This window comes from Elephantulus edwardii, unplaced genomic scaffold (assembly GCF_000299155.1).
Source record: "Elephantulus edwardii isolate Elephantulus edwardi_28Jun2011 unplaced genomic scaffold, EleEdw1.0 scaffold00185, whole genome shotgun sequence".
In the NCBI taxonomy this organism is placed as follows: domain Eukaryota; kingdom Metazoa; phylum Chordata; class Mammalia; order Macroscelidea; family Macroscelididae; genus Elephantulus; species Elephantulus edwardii.
In genome coordinates this window covers 4134909-4151801 of record NW_006399935.1, presented here as the reverse complement: position 1 = coordinate 4151801, position 16893 = coordinate 4134909, and the positions used below count along the sequence as shown (strand labels likewise).

Below are 16893 nucleotides of genomic sequence, written 5' to 3'. Positions count from 1 at the left end.
AATGCAGCATAGTATTCCATTGTGTGAATATACCACAGCTTCTCTATTCATTTGTTTGTTGATGGGCTCTTAGGTTGTGTCCAACTCCTTGCTATTGTGAACAAAGCTGCAATAAACATGGGTGTGCATATATCTGCTTGGATGTCAGCTATGATCTCTTTGGGGTATATTCCCAGTAGTGGAATTGCTGGGTCAAATGGTATCTCTATTTACAGCTTTTTGAGAAAGCGCCATTCTTGCTTCCACAGTGGTTGCACCATTTTACACTCCCACCAACAGTGAATAAGAGTTCCACCTTCTCCACAACCTCGCCACTATTTGTTGCTTGCTGTTCTGTTAAGTGTTGCTATTCTGACTGGAGTGAGATGATATCTCATAGTTGTTTTCATTTGCATCTCTCTTAGAGGTAGGGATTTGGAACATTTCTTCATGTGCTTGATAGCCATCTGAATGTCTTCTTTGGTGAAGTGTCTGTTCATATCCTGTGCCCATTTTTCTATTGGTTTATTTACCTTTATCTTGTGGTGTTCAAGTATTTTATAAATTCTGGATATAAGTCCCTTATCGGATATGTCATTACCAAATCCTTTTTCCCAGTCTGTGGCTTCCCTTTTTACCCTGTTGGAGAAGTTTTTGGATGTGCATAGGGATTTGATTCTTAGACGGTTCCATTCATCTATTTTATCTTCTCCAGGTTGTAGGTAATCTTTGTCTTCTTGATGTTAAGCTTCAATCCATATTGAAGACTACAGTCCTTGTCCCTCTGCAGCAAGCTCTTCAGGTCCTCCTCATTTCAGCAAGTAAGGTTGTGTCATCTGCATAATGTAGGTTGTTGATGATCCTTCCTCCAATCCTGATGCCACATTCTTCCTAATAAAGCCCTGATTCCCAAATGATCTGTTCTGCATGTAGACTGAAAGGGTATGGTGACAGGATGCATCACTGATGCACTCCTTTCCTGATTCTGAACCACACACTGTTTCCCTGCTCTGTTCTGCGGACTGCGTCCTGGTCCAAGTATAGGTTTTGCATAAGCACAATCACGTAACCCTGCCTCTGGAGCTTCTTTTTTGGGGGCCTCGCTACCCTCTTGGTGTGGGTGGCTGGTCTGCAGAGGGCATTCTTCGGTGTCATGGATACTCCCCGGGGGTGGTTCCAGCTCCCGAGGTGACAGGTTTCTGAGGCCCAGTCTTCCCCCCTCCAGTCTGTCTCTGGCCAAGAAGCCTGGTGTCTTTTATGACTTTGGATTCTGTGCTACCTTCTTTTCCTCTGGGAGTGGCAGCCAGGCACGGTCTAGCTCCTCTTGTCTCAGGTTGGTGCAGGCTAGGGCTCCCAGGACTGATTGGTCCTGTAGACTAAGCATTCCCTCGCATCTCTGATTTTCCTCACTGATAAGAAGCTGCACTGCAATCCCAAAGGCATGAGGTTTGAATCCAGTAGCTGCTCTGAGACAGAAGGATGGGCTGTCTCCTCCCATACGATTTACTGCCTCTGAAAATGCACTGGAAGGTCAGCTATGGGTTGTTTCCACTCGGCAGCACAGCTCCTTCTGTCCCCCAGATGTGGTGGACCCAGGCTTGCTTCTTAGAGTCGACAACATTCTGCAATGCCCAAATACCTCTTTCTAAAATGAAAACCCTACTGCTGCCAGGTCGATCCTGTGTGTGTCAGAATAGAACTCTGCCCTACAAAACATCAACGTAGGTTGCCAGGCCTTTCTTCTGAGGGACCTATGCCAACCTTTCTTTCCATTACTAGCCGCTCAGCGCCGCCTGTTATGAAAGGACCCACGAAATGCACTTTCCTGCCCAGCCAGTGTTTCCACAATTCACCTCCGTTTACACACCACTGGCAGTTAACAGCAGGATGCCAGCAGGTCCCTTGTGTCCAGTCAGCACCACTGATGGGCAATGGCAAGACCACAGCCAGTGCCCCAGCAGGTGGCGCTCGCTCCCCGCACCTGACCGAAGCCCCAGGCCGGCTCCTGCTGGCCGTTTGACCGGCTTTCTTAGGCCCGCAGCCTCCGCCCCTCCTCAGCACCCCCTTCCATCCAGTGAGTTTGATCAGTTTTGTTGTTTGGTGTAGTGATGGTTCACCTTTTTTCTTTTCTTCTCCTTTTTCGTTTTTTGTAGTGAAAAGTTACCCAAGAAAACCCAGACCAGTCTAACAATTTCCACAGACAATCAGCAACATCCAGGACAAGTTCCTACGACCATATCTGTTGCTGTCCTTTTCAAAGTCACCCTGCCATCAGTCACACAAACCTCACTGCCCCTAAGTGAAAACTTCCCCTTCTCCCCTCCCTCCCACCTCTGGGACCACTTAAGGATCTTCTGCTTTGATATTCTGGTAGGGAGCTCTAGTGGCTTAGTGGTAAGGAGTTGAACCGCCCGCCCAAAGGTACACAGTTCGGGTCCACCAGCAGCTCTGCAAAAGCCAGACAGGCATTTTCCTCCCAGGCAATTGACAGCCTCAGAAAACCTGCAGGAGGGTCAGCTATGAGCTCTGACTCGCCAGCAATGAAGGAATGAGCGTAGGCCACCAGAGCTCCAGTGGCAAGAAGCTGCACTGCAATCCTGAAGGCAAGCAGTTCGAATCCACCAACTTCCCCCACAGGAGAAGGAAGGACAGTCTCCTCCCATGCCGTCAACTGCCTCTGAAAACCCACTGGAAGGTTAGCGATGTGGGTTGGTTTCCACTCAGCGGTACACAACAACAACAACAAACCAAAAAGAACAAACAGATGTGTCTTGGAGAAGGTGCAGCTGGAGCGCTTGGAGGCAAAGGTGATGAAGCTTCGCCTGGCGTATTTGGGCATGTTGCTGAGAGGGGCTGTTCTTTAGAGAGGGACATGATGCTCGGCCACGTGGAGCGTCGGCAGAAGAGAGGAAGCCCCTCTGCAGGTGGGCTGAGTGCGTCGGACTGTGACGATGGCCCCGGTTCCGGATCTGTTGTTAAAGGGTCACTATGAGCCATACTTGACTGGATGGCACCCGACAACAGAGTGAACCTTAAAGAAACATCATCTCACATACTTCGGGCACGTTGTACGAGAGGCCAGTCCTTGGATTGGACAACGTTCTGGGAAAGGTGAGGGTCAGTGAGGAAGACTGACCACAGAGGATAGCCATCTCCATCAGCAGAAGGGTGGGGACCCAGAAGGCACAGGACTGCTCAGCTCAAGGACACCGCCTCCCTGCCTCGTGACGCCCACCCGGGTGACAGGCTGGGGGACAGCGGGGGACAGAACTGCTACAGATACTCAGGAAGGAGCCTGGCCCTCTGCTGGCCCCTGGTGCCCACAGAGCTTCCAGGGAATGTGGGAACACACAATGGCCTCCAGTGAGCCATGAGAGGGGGTGAGCCTTGGGGTGGGGGAGCTGGGGGGGGGAGAGCTGTGGAGGGTAGGCGAACTATGGGGGATGAGGAAGCTGTGGGAAGTGGGATGTGTGGGTTGGGGAGCTGTGGGAGTGGGGGTGGCATAAGGGGAAGAGTTTTGGGGAGATAGGAACTGCGGGTTGGGGATCCGTTGGGGGTGGAGCAGCCATGGGGGATGGTGTGGAAGCCATCAGGGGTGGGGAAGCTGGGAGCGGGGGGCCATGGGTGGAGGGGGAGTCAGGGGTCAAGGGACACCCACATCCCGGGGGTCTCTGTCCTCCTAGAACTATGTGAGCTGTCACAGTTTGGATGGACACGTCCCTCTCCAGTGGCCAGATGTCAGTTATCAGATCTTAGGCGGCCGGACCAATAACAAGCTCCTTTTTGACCTACGGAACGGAATCTACATCTTCTGGCTTTCCATCGTGGATCCTTACTACAGGTGAGGGGCCTCCGCAGGTGACGGGACCCCGCTAGAGGTGAGGGGACGTGATCCAAGGGGATCCCACTGCAGGTAAGGTGATCTACTGCAGGTGAGGGGACCTCGGGACAGGGGACTAGGACCCTGCTACAGGTGAGCTGGTCCTACCACAGTTGAGGGGACGGACCCCGCTAAAGGTGAGGGGAACATGTTACAAGTAAGAGGAACCCACTACAGGTAAGGTAGTCCTACTGCGGGTGAGGGGACTCCACTGCAGGTGCCCCATCTCAGTGCACCAGGCTCTTTTCCAGGCCCCTCTGGGCCCACCCCCCATGTGTGCAGGTGTAGAGGGTGGTACACGGCGGTTTAACTCAGTTACTAGTGGTGTCTCAAAAGAAAGACCTGACATATGACTTGTCAACATCAGTCACTGGGAACCCCACAGGTTGCAGACGTGGGTTGCGTAAGGCCCAATAACTGCTGAGCCCTGCGCCCAGTCATCTCGGGCTGCTTGGGTTCACACACACACACACACATACCTGCTATCCTCTGAACTTAACTCTGGCAGTGTCATCTTCATGGTGTTGCCCTGTCCCTGCAAAGGCCCTGCAGCTTCTGGGGGTGCGAGTGCACCAGCTGCTCTGAGAACTCAACCAAGGTGGTCTCCTCCCATCAGGCTGACAGCCTCAGAAACCCCACAGCGGATCAGATCACTAGGGCTCCCGAGCAGAGGGTCTGCTTCTGCTCCCTCTGAACTGAGCTGCCGGAAGAACCCCAGAGCCTGGGAAAAATAACTGAGTGCAAATCCCCAGGAGGAAGCACAGAGCTGAGCCCACAGACATGGAGCCCACAGACAGAGGGAGTCCATGGACAGACAGAGGGAGTCCACAGACAGAAGGAGCCCACAGATCGAGGGAGTCCACAGACAGGGAACCACAGGAGGAGTCTACAGACTGAGGGAGTCCACAGACAGACAGAGGGAGCCGACAGACAGACAGAGGGAGCCCACAGACAGAGGGAGTCCACAGACAGAGGGAGTCCACAGACAGACAGAGGGAGTCCACAGAGGGAGCCCACAGACAGACAGAAGGAGCTGACAGAGGGAGCACATAGAAGGTGCCTACAGACAGAGGGAGTCCACGGACAGAGGGAGCCCACAGACGCCCTGGAGGCCTGAAAGGGTCGACTGGGGAGGGGAGGGGGTTTGGCGCTGAGGGACCAGCATGGGCCTGTCCTGTCTGCCCTGCAGCTACTGCCACCTGGAGACCACCTTCAGCGTCTACACCTACGGGGCCTTCCCACCGCCCATTCAGGGGTATGAGACCATCATCATCACCCTCCTGGTCTTCTCGCTGCTGTCCACGTGGCTGGCTTACATCATCCCGAAGATGAGCTTCGCCGAGATAAAGCAAACAGTCCAGGGCTTCTGTGCCCACGTGTGCGGGTGCTGGGGACAGTACAGCCACCCAACCCAGCGGCGCCACCAGCACACTTCCTCCCAAGCAGAGGAGCCTGCGGCCCCAGGAGAGGGCCCCTCAGCTCACAAACACACAGAATAGTCTCACAATAAAGTGTCATTGCAGAGAGAAGCAAGTGGGGGCTTCTGGGAGTCCTGGGGAGGAAAGGGCTTGCAGGTCCACAGGCTGCAGGTTCAAGCACCCAGAGGGGCATGTGGGAAGGCAGACCTGGTGAGAGGCATCTCCAAAGTCAGCCACCAAATCAGGAGTTTAGGTTGGTAAGAAAAGCAACGAGGACAGAAGTAAAGGACTGTTGGTGGTGTGGGGATAGTCACTCACACCCGATGGAGTGTGTCCATGCTCACCAAGAAGGTAAAAGGCTGACAAAGCCCTGCTGACAGTGGTGGGGCTCAGGTGAGGCCCCCCTTCTCAAGACACCCTGGTCCAGCCACCCGGCCAGTGCCTCTCTGAGTGCAGCACCCCTCAGGGCCCAGCACCACCCCCCCCACCCTGGCCAGAGCCTTTCCGGGGCAGCACCTCTCCAGGCCATCCAGACTGAACACAGCAGCCAGAACACTGCTCGGCCAGTCACCATCTGTGACCAGCTGCAGCCGGGGAAGCTGTGGCCTATGGGGTTTTCAGGGGCTGATTTTCAGAACTCAATCACCAGGCCTTTCTTCCTAGTCTTAGCCTGGAAGCTCTGCTGAAGCCTGCTTAGCACCCCCCAACACGCAGTCCTCTGCGACGGGTGGCGCCTGTGCTTGGTGTGCAATGGCTGGAGTCACCCCGGGTCTCCTGAGTGAAAGATGGGCATTCCACCACTGTGCGGCCCCCGACTGTCCCTTTAACGCACATCCACTCTGAGAGCCTACGTGGGGTTCTGAAAGGCCCCTTGGGCAGCCCTGTGACTTGTCCAAGTGCTCTGGGGTTAAAAACATCTCAAGTCCCACGTGACTGCTCACCCAGCCTCTGCTCAGCTCAAAGAAGAGTCGGTGAGGAGACCACCCGGGTGGGGCCGGCTGCATCTGTGCGTGAGTTGTGTACGAACTGCTTGTGTGGAACGTGAGTTGTATAAAAGTTGTATTTGAGCTGAAGGACCGTGCGCGTGTGTGTGTGTGTGTGTGTGTGTGTACACAGACGAGTCCAGTGCCCGGGGCAGGCCACCTGGCCCCGCCTCACCTGTCCCTGTGGAAGGCAGGGTAAGCAGCCCCCAGGACCACAAAGTTACCTGAGAAGTCAAATCTGCTTTAATGGGGGCCCCCCGGGGAGTGGGGTGGCGGTTGTGCCCGCAGCCTGCCTGCCCTTGGTGCCCAGCCTGCCCTTCTTGGCTGGCTTCTTCTTGCTGCTGCCCTGCAGGTCCGGCCGAGGCCCGGGAGCCAGGGGCTCAGGGGCCGGGGGCCCCGGGCGCGGCGGGGGTGGCTCCTCGTCCAGGGCCTTGAAGTTGAAGAAGTAGTCCACGTTGGACACGGTGTCCAGGATCTCGGGCACGCTGTAGTCAAAGGACAGCAGCTCGTCCGGCAGGTGCAGCGAGCGGATGTCGCTGGAGTCGTCCCCGCCGCCCCCGCTGTCGGGCAAGCTGGCCACCCCCTGGGGACCCTCGGGCTCGGCGCCACCGGGCAGGCAGTCGAACAGCTTCATGGCGTCCTCCAGCAGCACCTTGTCGGGCAGCGCGAAGGCGCGGGGCTCCTCGGCTGCCGGGGCCTCGCCTGCGGCCAGGACAGGGCTCCCTGCAGGCGCTCCGGGCGGCGGTGGGCCCGGCCCGGCTGGGGGCTCTGTGGCTGGGGGCTCCTTGGTGGGGAAGGCCGGGGGCTCGGGTGGCCCGTGGAGCTGGCTGAGGCGGCCTTTGAGATGGCCATAGGTGCTGGGTGGCAGCAGGGACTCGGCAGGTAGTGTGATGAGCAGGGAGGGCAGCTTGTCCTTGGGTGGTGGCGGAGGGGCCACCTCCATGAAGGCCGGGGGTCCCCCATCACCCACGAAACCCAGGGCCTCAGGGCCTGGCCCATCAGGTGGGAGGTAGGGCATGAAGTACTGGGGTGCTCCGGACACCTGCTGGTAATGGGGGTACGGGGATGGCACAGGGGGTCCTGGGGCCTTGAGGTATTGCGGGGGCTCCAGGAGGTAGGCGCCTGGGGAGGCGGGGGCCCCAGCTGGGCACCCATTGCCCACTGGCACCAGCTTGTACACGGATGACTGGCCAAAGTCAGAGGGGGCCCACTCGATGCGGTAGATGCGGGGATCAAAGAAGCAGCCGCACGGGGCCATCTGGAAACCTGTGGGGAGTGGGCAGCATCGTCGGGGGCGGGGTGCCAGTGATCACACACTTGTCCTGAGGGGTCACTGGGGTGAGTGGTCTGAGAGGACTTGGTCTCATCAGGGACGGGGCCAGGGGACCACCCTGGGGGTCAAGGGCTACATATTTGTCATGGGGGGGGTGTCTCTGAGGTAGGGTAGTCCATCCTGGAGCCAGGGGCCACACATGTGTCCTGAGGGGTCACTGGGGAACTGGCCTGAAAGGACACAGCCTCATCTGACCTAAGATAACAGCATGGCTTCATCTGGGGGCTGGGGGTAAACATTTGTCCTGAGGGGGCGTGACTGGGGGCAGGGTGTTTCAAGAGGGCCTTGTCCTGGGGGTGGGATGTGGGACCTGAGAGTAGAGCAGCTTAAAGGGCTTCTGACCACAACTGCATCTCGGGAGGAAGTTGGGAAGAGCTGGGGATGGCCTCATCCTAGCCCACTGTTGGGGGAGACACAGTCCCATCCTGGGGGGTCCCCTGATGGGCAGGGGGCAGAGGTTCATCCTAGCAGCAGAGGAGAACATGGCTTCATCCTGAGGGATCCTAAGGGTGGCAAGGCCTTGCAGGGGCTCTGTGCAGACACAGCCCAGTCCTGGGGGCCCAGTGAAGGACAGAGGTACACAAGGGCTTCATCCCGGGACCCACTAGGGACTGGGGTGCACGAGCCTTGCCTTCTTGCCCCCCCCCCGGGAATGGGCCATGGACTCTTCCCTCAAGGACCTTCCTGGGACCCAGCTGGCAGGAAGGATGGGCTCTGTCCCCTCAAATCCCCTTCCCAGGCCCCCGAGGGGAGGGGGGCCAGTACCTGCTGGGGGAGCTGCAAACGCCTCCTTCTGGTTTGGGGGATGGTACAGGTTGGAGGAACCTGCGGGCAGAGGCAGTGGGTCTGTCCTGGGCTGGGGGCAGGGAGCCAGGCCCACGCCCTGCCTCATGCTGTTTTAGGGGGTCCTTACCCTCAGTGCAGTCGGCTGGCTGGCTGCCTGGCCCCTCAGCACTGTCCAGGCCCTTGGGGCTGAACCCTTCTTGGGGAGCAGAAGGTGCATAGAATGGTTTGGGATGCTGCATGGGGAGGGGGGGCCCAGCCCAGGCAGCCAGGAAGGAGGCAGGCAGGAGTGCAGGGTCACCCCGAGCACAGGCCCAGAGTCCGGCCGAGTTCTGTTTACTTGGTTACTCAGGGCAGCGGGTTCTAGGGTTCCGGGTTTAGGGGTGGGGGGAGGGCAGGGGGCGGAAGGAAAACGAGGCTGATCACAGCCTGGTGTCTCTTGAGGGTGGGCATTGCTCTGCCTCCCAGCCTGTCCACAGTGCCCACCTAACAGCTCCCATCTCACCACCCTGATCAGCACCCACCCAGGCCTCAACCCGAGTCCCTCCCTGTGTCTTTCTTGGGAGACTCTGGCCTCTGAGACTAGCTCCCTCAGCTCAGGCCTGGGCACAGGGGGAGCCTGGGGAATGCTGAGAAGCAGGGTGGGCAGAGGGTACCCAGTGGTTAGGTGTGTAAGGACACATGTGAGGCCAGGGCGGCCTTGGGGTCAATTAAGGGCCTCTGTGTTAAAAGAATAAAATTTATTGTCTATTTCACTCGATGGGCGCCTGCTGGTCCTTGAACACCGCCTGCTGCCCGCTCCGGCGGCTACTTGTACGAGTTGGCTTTGTGCTTGGGCAGGAAGACGAATGTGGGCGGCACGGGGCCCAGCAGCATCTCACTGTGGGGATGGAAGCAGGCTCAGGCCCCCAGGGTCCTGTGTGGCCCCTGTACCACCTGCCACCACACGGCCACTTTCCTGTCCTCCCTGACCTCTGCTGTCCAGTCCCTCACACCCTCCACCTCCCTGCCCTCCCTGTACCCCACTATCTGGCCCCCTGCATCCCCCACCTCCCTGCCCTCCACGCACCCCACTATCTGGCCCCCTGCCTCCCCAGCCCTGCCTGCCCTCTCCTGAATGACTTTTTGGCTTCCTGGTGACCCCACTCTACCCAGCCACCCTGCCCCTGTGGTGGGCCCACCTGATGCGAACCCAGTCACCCGAATTCTGGCTGGCCATAAGCGTCTCCAGGTAGTCTCGGCCCAGGTAATAGGGGGGCCGCTCGTTGATCTTCTGGGGAAGCCGCTCCAGCAGGCCCACAGGGATGTATCTACAGTGGGAGGGGTAAAGGGTAAGGGAGAGGGAACAGAGTAGGGAGATGTGAGAAGGAAGAGGAGAGAGAATGGGGGAGCAGGCAGAGGGGGGAGCCAGAGGAGTGAAGGGTAGGGGTCCCCGCCCCAGTCCCACCTGCACAGGAATGACAGCCACTCGAGCAGGAAGCGGCGGGTCTTCTCCACACCCTGCGTGTCGGAGCCCCAGTGCTCCAGGCCATAGTGGGTGAAGTCCTTCAGGATGTCCAAGCGCTCGGACGATGAGATGTCCCAGTGCCGCTGCTCCTTGATCTCCGTGAACAGCCAAGGCTTGAGCAGGGCACCACTGCAGAAAGGTGATCAGTCAGGGACCCAGAGGCCCCCAGAACCCCACGACCATGTGACGGGCCACCGTGCCCACACACCTCGACATCCTGGGCTACGAGACCTGCCTGAACCCGAGCCTGACCTGGTCACAGGATAAGAACGTGGTCACAGGACTGTCCGTACCCAGGAGTCTGCATCCATGACACCTACCAGCTGCAGCAACTTCCAGCCCCCAGGCTGTGACCTCTGCCCTGCTCGCCCTCCCTAGACCTGCATTCCAGCTGAACCTCATAGGGCCAGCCACTGGCAGGGCAGGGTGGGAGCTGTTCAGGCTTAGGGGTACTGTTCCTGATACCCTCTCAGCACCGCTCATCCCCCACTACTCACCGGGCAATCATGACCCCAGCAACACCAGTCTGCATGGCCCGGTTGGCATCCTCGTATGACAAGATGTCTCCGTTTCCTGAGGGGACAGAGGTGAAGGCCTCTAGAAGCAGCACTCAGCCATGGTGCAGGGCGCCCACTAGCCCAGGAGCCACATCAGGGAGGGAGGTTCTGAGGGTATGGCCCGAGGCCCTGGGGTACCCACCGAACAGAGGCATGGGGCTGGCGGCCTTCACACACTGTTCAATGTACTGCCAGTCAGCCAGCTTGGTGTATCGTTGCTCTCGGGAGCGGCCGTGGAGCTGGGGAGAAGCAGGCACACAGGGAGGGAGGCAGGGGAGCAAGAGAGACAGACTGAGAGAGACAGGGATGGAGAGAGAGAGGGGAGAAGACAGAGCCGGAGGTGGTGGAGAGAGACAGAGAGAGCAGAGAAAGGGAGACAGTCAGAGACAGACACAGACAGGAAAACAAAAGAGAGAGACAGAGAGCCAGGGCCAGAGAACAAAGAGTGACATGGAGACACAGAGACAGGGCCGCAAAGAGACAAGGACGGCAGACGATAGGGATCGGAAAACCACCACCAGAGACGCAGAGATTGAGAGAGACGGAGAGACAGGTCGAGACGGAGACCAAGAGGGAGTGGGGGACAGTGTTAGCATAGCAGGCAGGGCTGCAGCCCCGAGCCCCACACCCTGCCTGGGGACCCACCGTGACTAGTGCTGCGCCCCAGTCCCGCAGCTCCGGCAGCAGCCGGTGGGCCAGGTTGGCGCGCTCCTGGACACCTGTGCGGATCTTCACGGTCAGCGGTACGTCCAGCACCTGTGGGGGCGGAGAAGGGTTGGGGCAGAGCGGGGGTTGGGAGGCCGGGGGGGGGCGCGGCACGGTGACAGTGGCCTACCTGGTTCATGCCCAGCACAATCTGCCGAAACTTGGTGGACCGGCTCATGAGTGCGCAGCCTCCACCCTGGAGAGGAGGGGGTGATGGAGAAGATGCAGGCTGTGCCCCCCCTGCCCTGGACGCCTGACACACCCCCAGCCGGGCACAGGAGCCCCAGAGGACCCACACACGTCCATGCCGTTTTATCAGCTGGCTGAGTCAGGGTCCCGAGTAGGCCACAGGGCCTGACCCCCACCATGCCTGCCCTCCTGGGCCCCAGGCTCTACCTTCTTGTACACGAGGTCAATGGGGCAGCCCACGTTGATGTCCACGAAGTCCACGTCAATGGTGCGGTTGAGCAGCTCTGCACAGCGGGTCATGGTATCGGGGAAGGCGCCCTCCAGCTGTGGGGGCCAGGCAGGTGAGGGGTGTCCACCCAGGGCTCCGGACACCAGGGCCTCGGGGGGCCAGAGGAGCTGGTGTCTGTTCAGACACCCAGTCTGAGGCCACAGTCCCCCAGATCCGGGTGAGCTGGGGGCCCTGCTCCCTTACCAGCACCCACTCTTCTCCTTCAGGGTGTCACTGACCTGCACGCCAAAGAGGTCCTCACTGTGGTGGCGTTTGAGTAGAGCCCACTCGGATGTCTGGCCCTGAAGCAGGCTGGTGCACATGGCCATCTCCCCACAGGTTACATCTGCCCCGAAGCGCTTACAGATCCTCCGGAAGGGCAGGTTCCCACACTGAGGGAAGCGGGGTGCCCACATGAGAGCACAGCAGGCACAGACCCCAACACCCACCCCACGCAGAGATAGACACTAGGTGCCTGCCATCCATGGGGTGACCGTGCCACTACCACCCACCCTACACCACTTCCCTCCTACCGTGGTGAGGGGTGCCAGGTACAGTTTGCCACTGATGTCCAGCTGGATGGAAAGAAATGCACAGTGAAATCCAGCCTTCCTATCGCTACTGGCAGGCTCCTACTCAATCGTCAAAACCCCAGGCCCAATGTCCCGTCTTCCCACTTGCACCCTTCTGTGCCAGCCTTGACTCTACTTGGGCACAAGAGACAGTACAGAAAGGAAATCTTGGCAGCCACAACTGTCGCATACCCGCTTCTTCTCACAGGGCCGGAGCTTGATGATGTCCTCGTCCGTCAGCGGCCCGCAGGTCTGCACAGGGCTGCCGGGAAGGGCAGTGTCATCTGGCCCTGGCACAGCTGGCTGGCTGTCTCCAGCATCCGGCTCAGGAACACCCCCTGTCTGGGTGACCTCAGGGGTGTCAGCAGGAGTGGCCGTGGCAGGGCCCCGCGGCTGTCCCTGGCTGAGCTGGCGGAGGACACGCTCGGCCTGCTCAAAACGGACTTTGCGCTTCCGCAGCTGCTGCTGCAGGGCCTTGTCCAGGCTGTTTCGGATGGACGGGGAGCGGGCAGTTTGGGCCACCAGCTCCTCTTGAACCAGATTCTGGCCTTCGGGACCCAGGTGTGCCCCAGCGAAGCGGCAGGTCACCCCATAGGGACACCTGCCAAAGGTCTCGTACAGCACGCAGTGGGGGCCCAGGTCGGCTGGCTTGGTCTCCAGGTAGTGGCCCACATCATGCAGGAAGCGGCAGCGGTCACCAAAGAAACACTTGGCGGCCGAGCCCTGTGGGGACAAGCGGGGACAGGTTATGAGGAGGCCAGGAGGGGCTGGGACAGCCAGGCAGCCTAGGAACCTGCTCACGGATGTGTCACCCTGCTGTGCCTCAGTTTCTTCATCTGTAAGAGGACCAGGGAGGCTGAATGAAGGTCTCGGGAGCTGCCTAGCATGGTTACCAGGGTGGACACCCCACGGGGCCACTCTCACCTGGACCAGGGAGGGACAAAGCCTGTTCCCATCATAGTGGGTGGGCTTCAGGTGGGGCCGGCCCTTGTTCTGGCCTCGGGCCCTCTTGTGAGCCTGCGGCTGCTCCCTCAGCTCCCCTGCCTCCTGCTTCTGCGGAGCTGCCGTCTGTCCGTCCTCCACCTGCCCGTCATCCAGCCGGGCCCGCTTGGCCTCGGGCTCCACAGGGTCATGGGCATCAAGGTCTCCCGCCTCGGTTTCTCGGGGTGCCTTCTCCTCTCCTCTGCCTTCCAGGTACTCGTGGAACTTCTCCTTGGTGGCGAGGTACCTGCCAGTGGTGACAGCGGGGAAGGACTTGTCCAGGAGTGCCCCAGCTGGGACTCCACGGACGCTGGGGAGAGTGCGTGAGAAGCCCTGCTCAAACACTCGGCTGACGGGCACTTGCGCCAACTCCAGGCTAGGGACACCGCAAGGCGACAGGAGGGCCTGGGGGGCTTGGTGGGCTTTTTTCTTTAGCAAAGTTCTTTATTAAGGTAATGAGAGGCATAGCTAGTGAAAGATAAGCTGTACCAAAGAATTAAAGTAAAAAAAGAAAGAAAAAAGGAAAGGAGGTAAAAGACCCCCAGGCTGTCAACAGAAAAGGAAAAGAACGGACGAGCAGGAGGAACTGTTTCAGGAATAGATGCCACTTCCCAGTTTGTTGAAATGCAAACAGGGGTGATGTTGTTGTTGTTATGTGCCGTTGAGTCGCCTGCGACTCATAGCGACCCTATGTACAACAGCCCTAAACTCTGCTCTGTCCTGTGCCAATCGTACTGTCTCTGACACTCCCATCCCGATTATCCCAGTCACTGAATCAATCCACCTCATAGAGGGCCTTCCCCTCCTGCACTGTCCCTCCACCCTCCCAAGCATGATGTCCTTCTCCAAGGACCAGTCTCTCCTCACAACATGTCCAAAGTATGTTAGATGGAGCCTCAGAATCCTTGTCTCCAAGGAGCCACCTGATTTAACCCTTTCCAGGATGAATCTGTTTGTTTTCCTAGCAGTCCATGGTATTCTCAATACTCTTCTCCAGCACCACAGCTCAAAGGCATCAATTCTCCTTCTACCCTCCTTGGTCACTGTCCAACTCTCTGATGCATAACAAGTGATTGCGAAGACCATGGCCTGTATCAGATGCACCTTAGTCTCCAGAGAGACACCATTGCTCTTCAGTACTTTGGATAGGTCCCTAACAGCAGACTTTCCCATGGCAATGCGCCTTTTAATTTCCTGGCTGCTGGTGCCAAGACTGTTTACTGTGGAGCCAAGCAAACTAAAGCTGTGTACAATCTCAATCTCTTCACCATCCATCCTGATGCTGCCAATTGGGTGATAGGAGGGTGAAAACTACAAGTCCCAGAATGGCTTGCACACAATTCAGGTCGTCCGCCAAATACTACAAGTCCCAGCATCCCCTGCGAGCTCCGCGTCAAAGCCCGCCCTCGCGCGCATGCCCGATGGCTTCCCTCGCGCATGTGACAGCCCACAACGTGCGCGACCTGAGGACTGGCCACGGGCCTTGCGAGGCGGAGGGACGGGCTGGACAGAGCCGGCTGCGCGCATCCCACGCTGGCATGCCCTTCTCGCGCCGCGCTACGGGTGCCGGGAGGGCCCTCAAGGGGTTTCTCTGGGTTCCGGTAACTCACTGAGATTTAATGGGTGCAACTCCTCGTTCTGGCGCGCTGGCTGCGGAATCGCCGCCGTTGTCCACCGGGGCCTCCTCTGCTGCTTCCTCCGCCATCAGCCCCCCTTATGCTCGCTCTGGAGAGTGGCCTGAAAGTCTTCCGGGTCGAGCGTGTTCCCCCAAGTCCTGCGGGACAAGTGCGCATGCCCGGGTCGCTCCACTGGCGTCATCATGCGCGCGGCGGCCTATTGGGGCGGGGCCTGTTTGGGGGCGGGGCCTCGAGTCCCAGCTACTCGAGAGCCCTTTGGAAGGGGCTGGTGGTTAGCTATCCTCAGAGGGGTCGCAGACGGGTGGCCCACCGGCCCAGTCCACAGAGATCGGTTCTTTTTCTTGATGAGATTTTTGAAAATTTACATTCCACTGCTCTTATCATGATTTTCGTTCAATTATTATTCATTGAATTATTATTTCAAACAATTTGTTGAGCTTCTGCTCCCCGAGGCTACCCAGGTGTTGGGAACAGCACAGAAAACCTCTGCCCTCAAGGAACACGTGAAAGAAAGAGGAAGATGGACCATAAACAACACTGCATAAGTAAATTGTGCTGTATGTTAGATCCCAGTAGGAAGGCAGAGAAGGATATTGGGGGGGAGGGTAATCAGTAAGTTTTAAATATGATCAGAAAAGGCCTCAATGAGTATTTGAGTAAATACTTGAAAGAATGAGGAAAGGACCGTAGGATTATGGAAGTGAAGAGTATTCTGGACATGGGAACAGCCAGTGCACAGGTCCTGGGACAAGATTGTTGTTAGGTTTGGTGGAGCCAAGCAAGACCCTTAGCAACCTGATCGGAACTCTGTCCTATTATGTGCCTTCTTCACAATCTCTGACATGCTTGAACCCGTTGCTGCAGTCACTGTGTCAATCTGTCTTCACCAACTCTCCAACTTTCCAAGCCTGATGTCCCTCTCCAGGGAATAACCTCTCCAACCAGCATGCCTGAAGTAGGGGAAACTACGTTTTGTCATCTTTGGTTCCAAGGAGCACTCTGACTGCACTTTCTCAAGGCACATCTCTTTGTTCTTTAGAAGTTCGTGGGCTACTCACTACCCCTCTCCAAGACTACAGCTTAAAGGCATCAATTCTTCCTTTGTCACCCTTATTCACTGTCCAGCATGAAAAGACCATGGCCTGAGTCAGGCATCCCTTAGTCCTCAAACTAACATCATTGCTTCTCAAGAATTTGCAGAAATCCCTGATTGCAAACTTTCCTAGTGCAATATGTCTCCTGATCTCTTGATTGTTGGCACCAAGGGTGTTGATTGTGGATCCAAGTAAGATCCAGTTGTTGACAGTTTCAATCATTTCTCCATCTATCAGTCTGGTGGTGAGAATTTTTTCCCCCTGACATTGAGATGCAATCCACATTGAAGGCTGCAATGTGTGATCTTCTGTAGCAAGTGTTGCAAGTCCTTCTCACTCTCAGCAAGCAAAATTGTGTCGTCTGTATAACATAGGTTATTGATGAGTGTTCCTCTGACCCTAACACTACATTCTTGATATACTCCAGCTTTTTTAATAGTTTGCATAGCATACAGACTGAATATAGGGTATGAGAGAGGATACAACCCTGACGCACACTTTTCTTAGTTTTAAAGCATGCATTCTTCTCTTGCTCTGTTTGCACAAGAGCCCCTTTGTCTAAGTATATGTTTACATGAGCACAATTAAGTGTTCTGGGACTCTCATTCTTTCCAATGTTAGACGCAGTTTTTTATGATCCATGTAGTCAAATGGCTTTGCATAATCCATAAAGCTCAAATAGACATACTTCTGGTATTCTTTGCTTTCAGCCAGGATCTGTCTCATATCAGCAATAATACCCCTGGTTTCACTTCCTCTTCTATACCCAGCTTGAAATTCTGGCAGTTCTCTATGCATTTTGCTAGCTGCTTATGAATGATCTTCAGCAGTATTTTACTTGCATGTGATATTAATGATGTTATGTGCCATCAAGTCGCTTGTGACTCATAGCGACCCTATGTACAATAGCCTTGAAACCTGCTCTATCCTGTGCCAATCTTACTGTCTCTGACACACCTACCCTCATTACCCCAGTCACTGAATCAATCCATCTCATCGAGAGTCTT

The 16893-nt window shown here is 57.0% G+C and overlaps 3 protein-coding genes across 4 annotated transcripts in view; 1 reads left to right on the top strand and 2 right to left on the bottom strand.

Moving 5' to 3' along the window:
• Positions 1-5358, top strand: part of CATSPERD (catsper channel auxiliary subunit delta) — a 119768-nt gene extending 114410 nt beyond the window's left edge. Inside the window, exons 20-21 of the mRNA XM_006896432.1 lie at positions 3663-3820; positions 5049-5358. Coding sequence (XP_006896494.1) covers positions 3663-3820; positions 5049-5358 — 468 coding nt within the window. The remainder of the gene's footprint in view (positions 1-3662; positions 3821-5048) is intronic.
• A 1134-nt stretch (positions 5359-6492) lies between these two features.
• On the bottom strand, positions 6493-8618 carry PRR22 (proline rich 22). The gene is made up of 3 exons (XM_006896431.1): positions 8507-8618; positions 8359-8439; positions 6493-7526 (listed from the first exon to the last, which is right to left on the bottom strand). The coding sequence occupies exons 1-3, from the start codon at positions 8616-8618 to the stop codon at positions 6493-6495; spliced, it is 1227 nt and encodes a 408-aa protein (XP_006896493.1).
• A 565-nt stretch (positions 8619-9183) lies between these two features.
• On the bottom strand, positions 9184-14860 carry DUS3L (dihydrouridine synthase 3-like (S. cerevisiae)). Of its 2 annotated transcripts, XM_006896367.1 has the most exons (13): positions 14766-14860; positions 13099-13402; positions 12367-12897; positions 12136-12177; positions 11842-11994; positions 11542-11658; positions 11276-11341; positions 11086-11196; positions 10583-10679; positions 10381-10456; positions 9824-10012; positions 9558-9686; positions 9184-9256 (listed from the first exon to the last, which is right to left on the bottom strand). In XM_006896367.1, exons 1-13 carry the CDS (start codon positions 14858-14860, stop codon positions 9184-9186), a joined length of 1983 nt encoding a protein of 660 aa, XP_006896429.1. The 2 variants fall into 2 exon arrangements, with proteins under 2 accessions (XP_006896429.1, XP_006896430.1); XM_006896368.1 differs by lacking the exon at positions 12367-12897 and having other exon boundaries at positions 13327-13402.
• Between the last annotated feature and the right edge of the window lie 2033 nt (positions 14861-16893).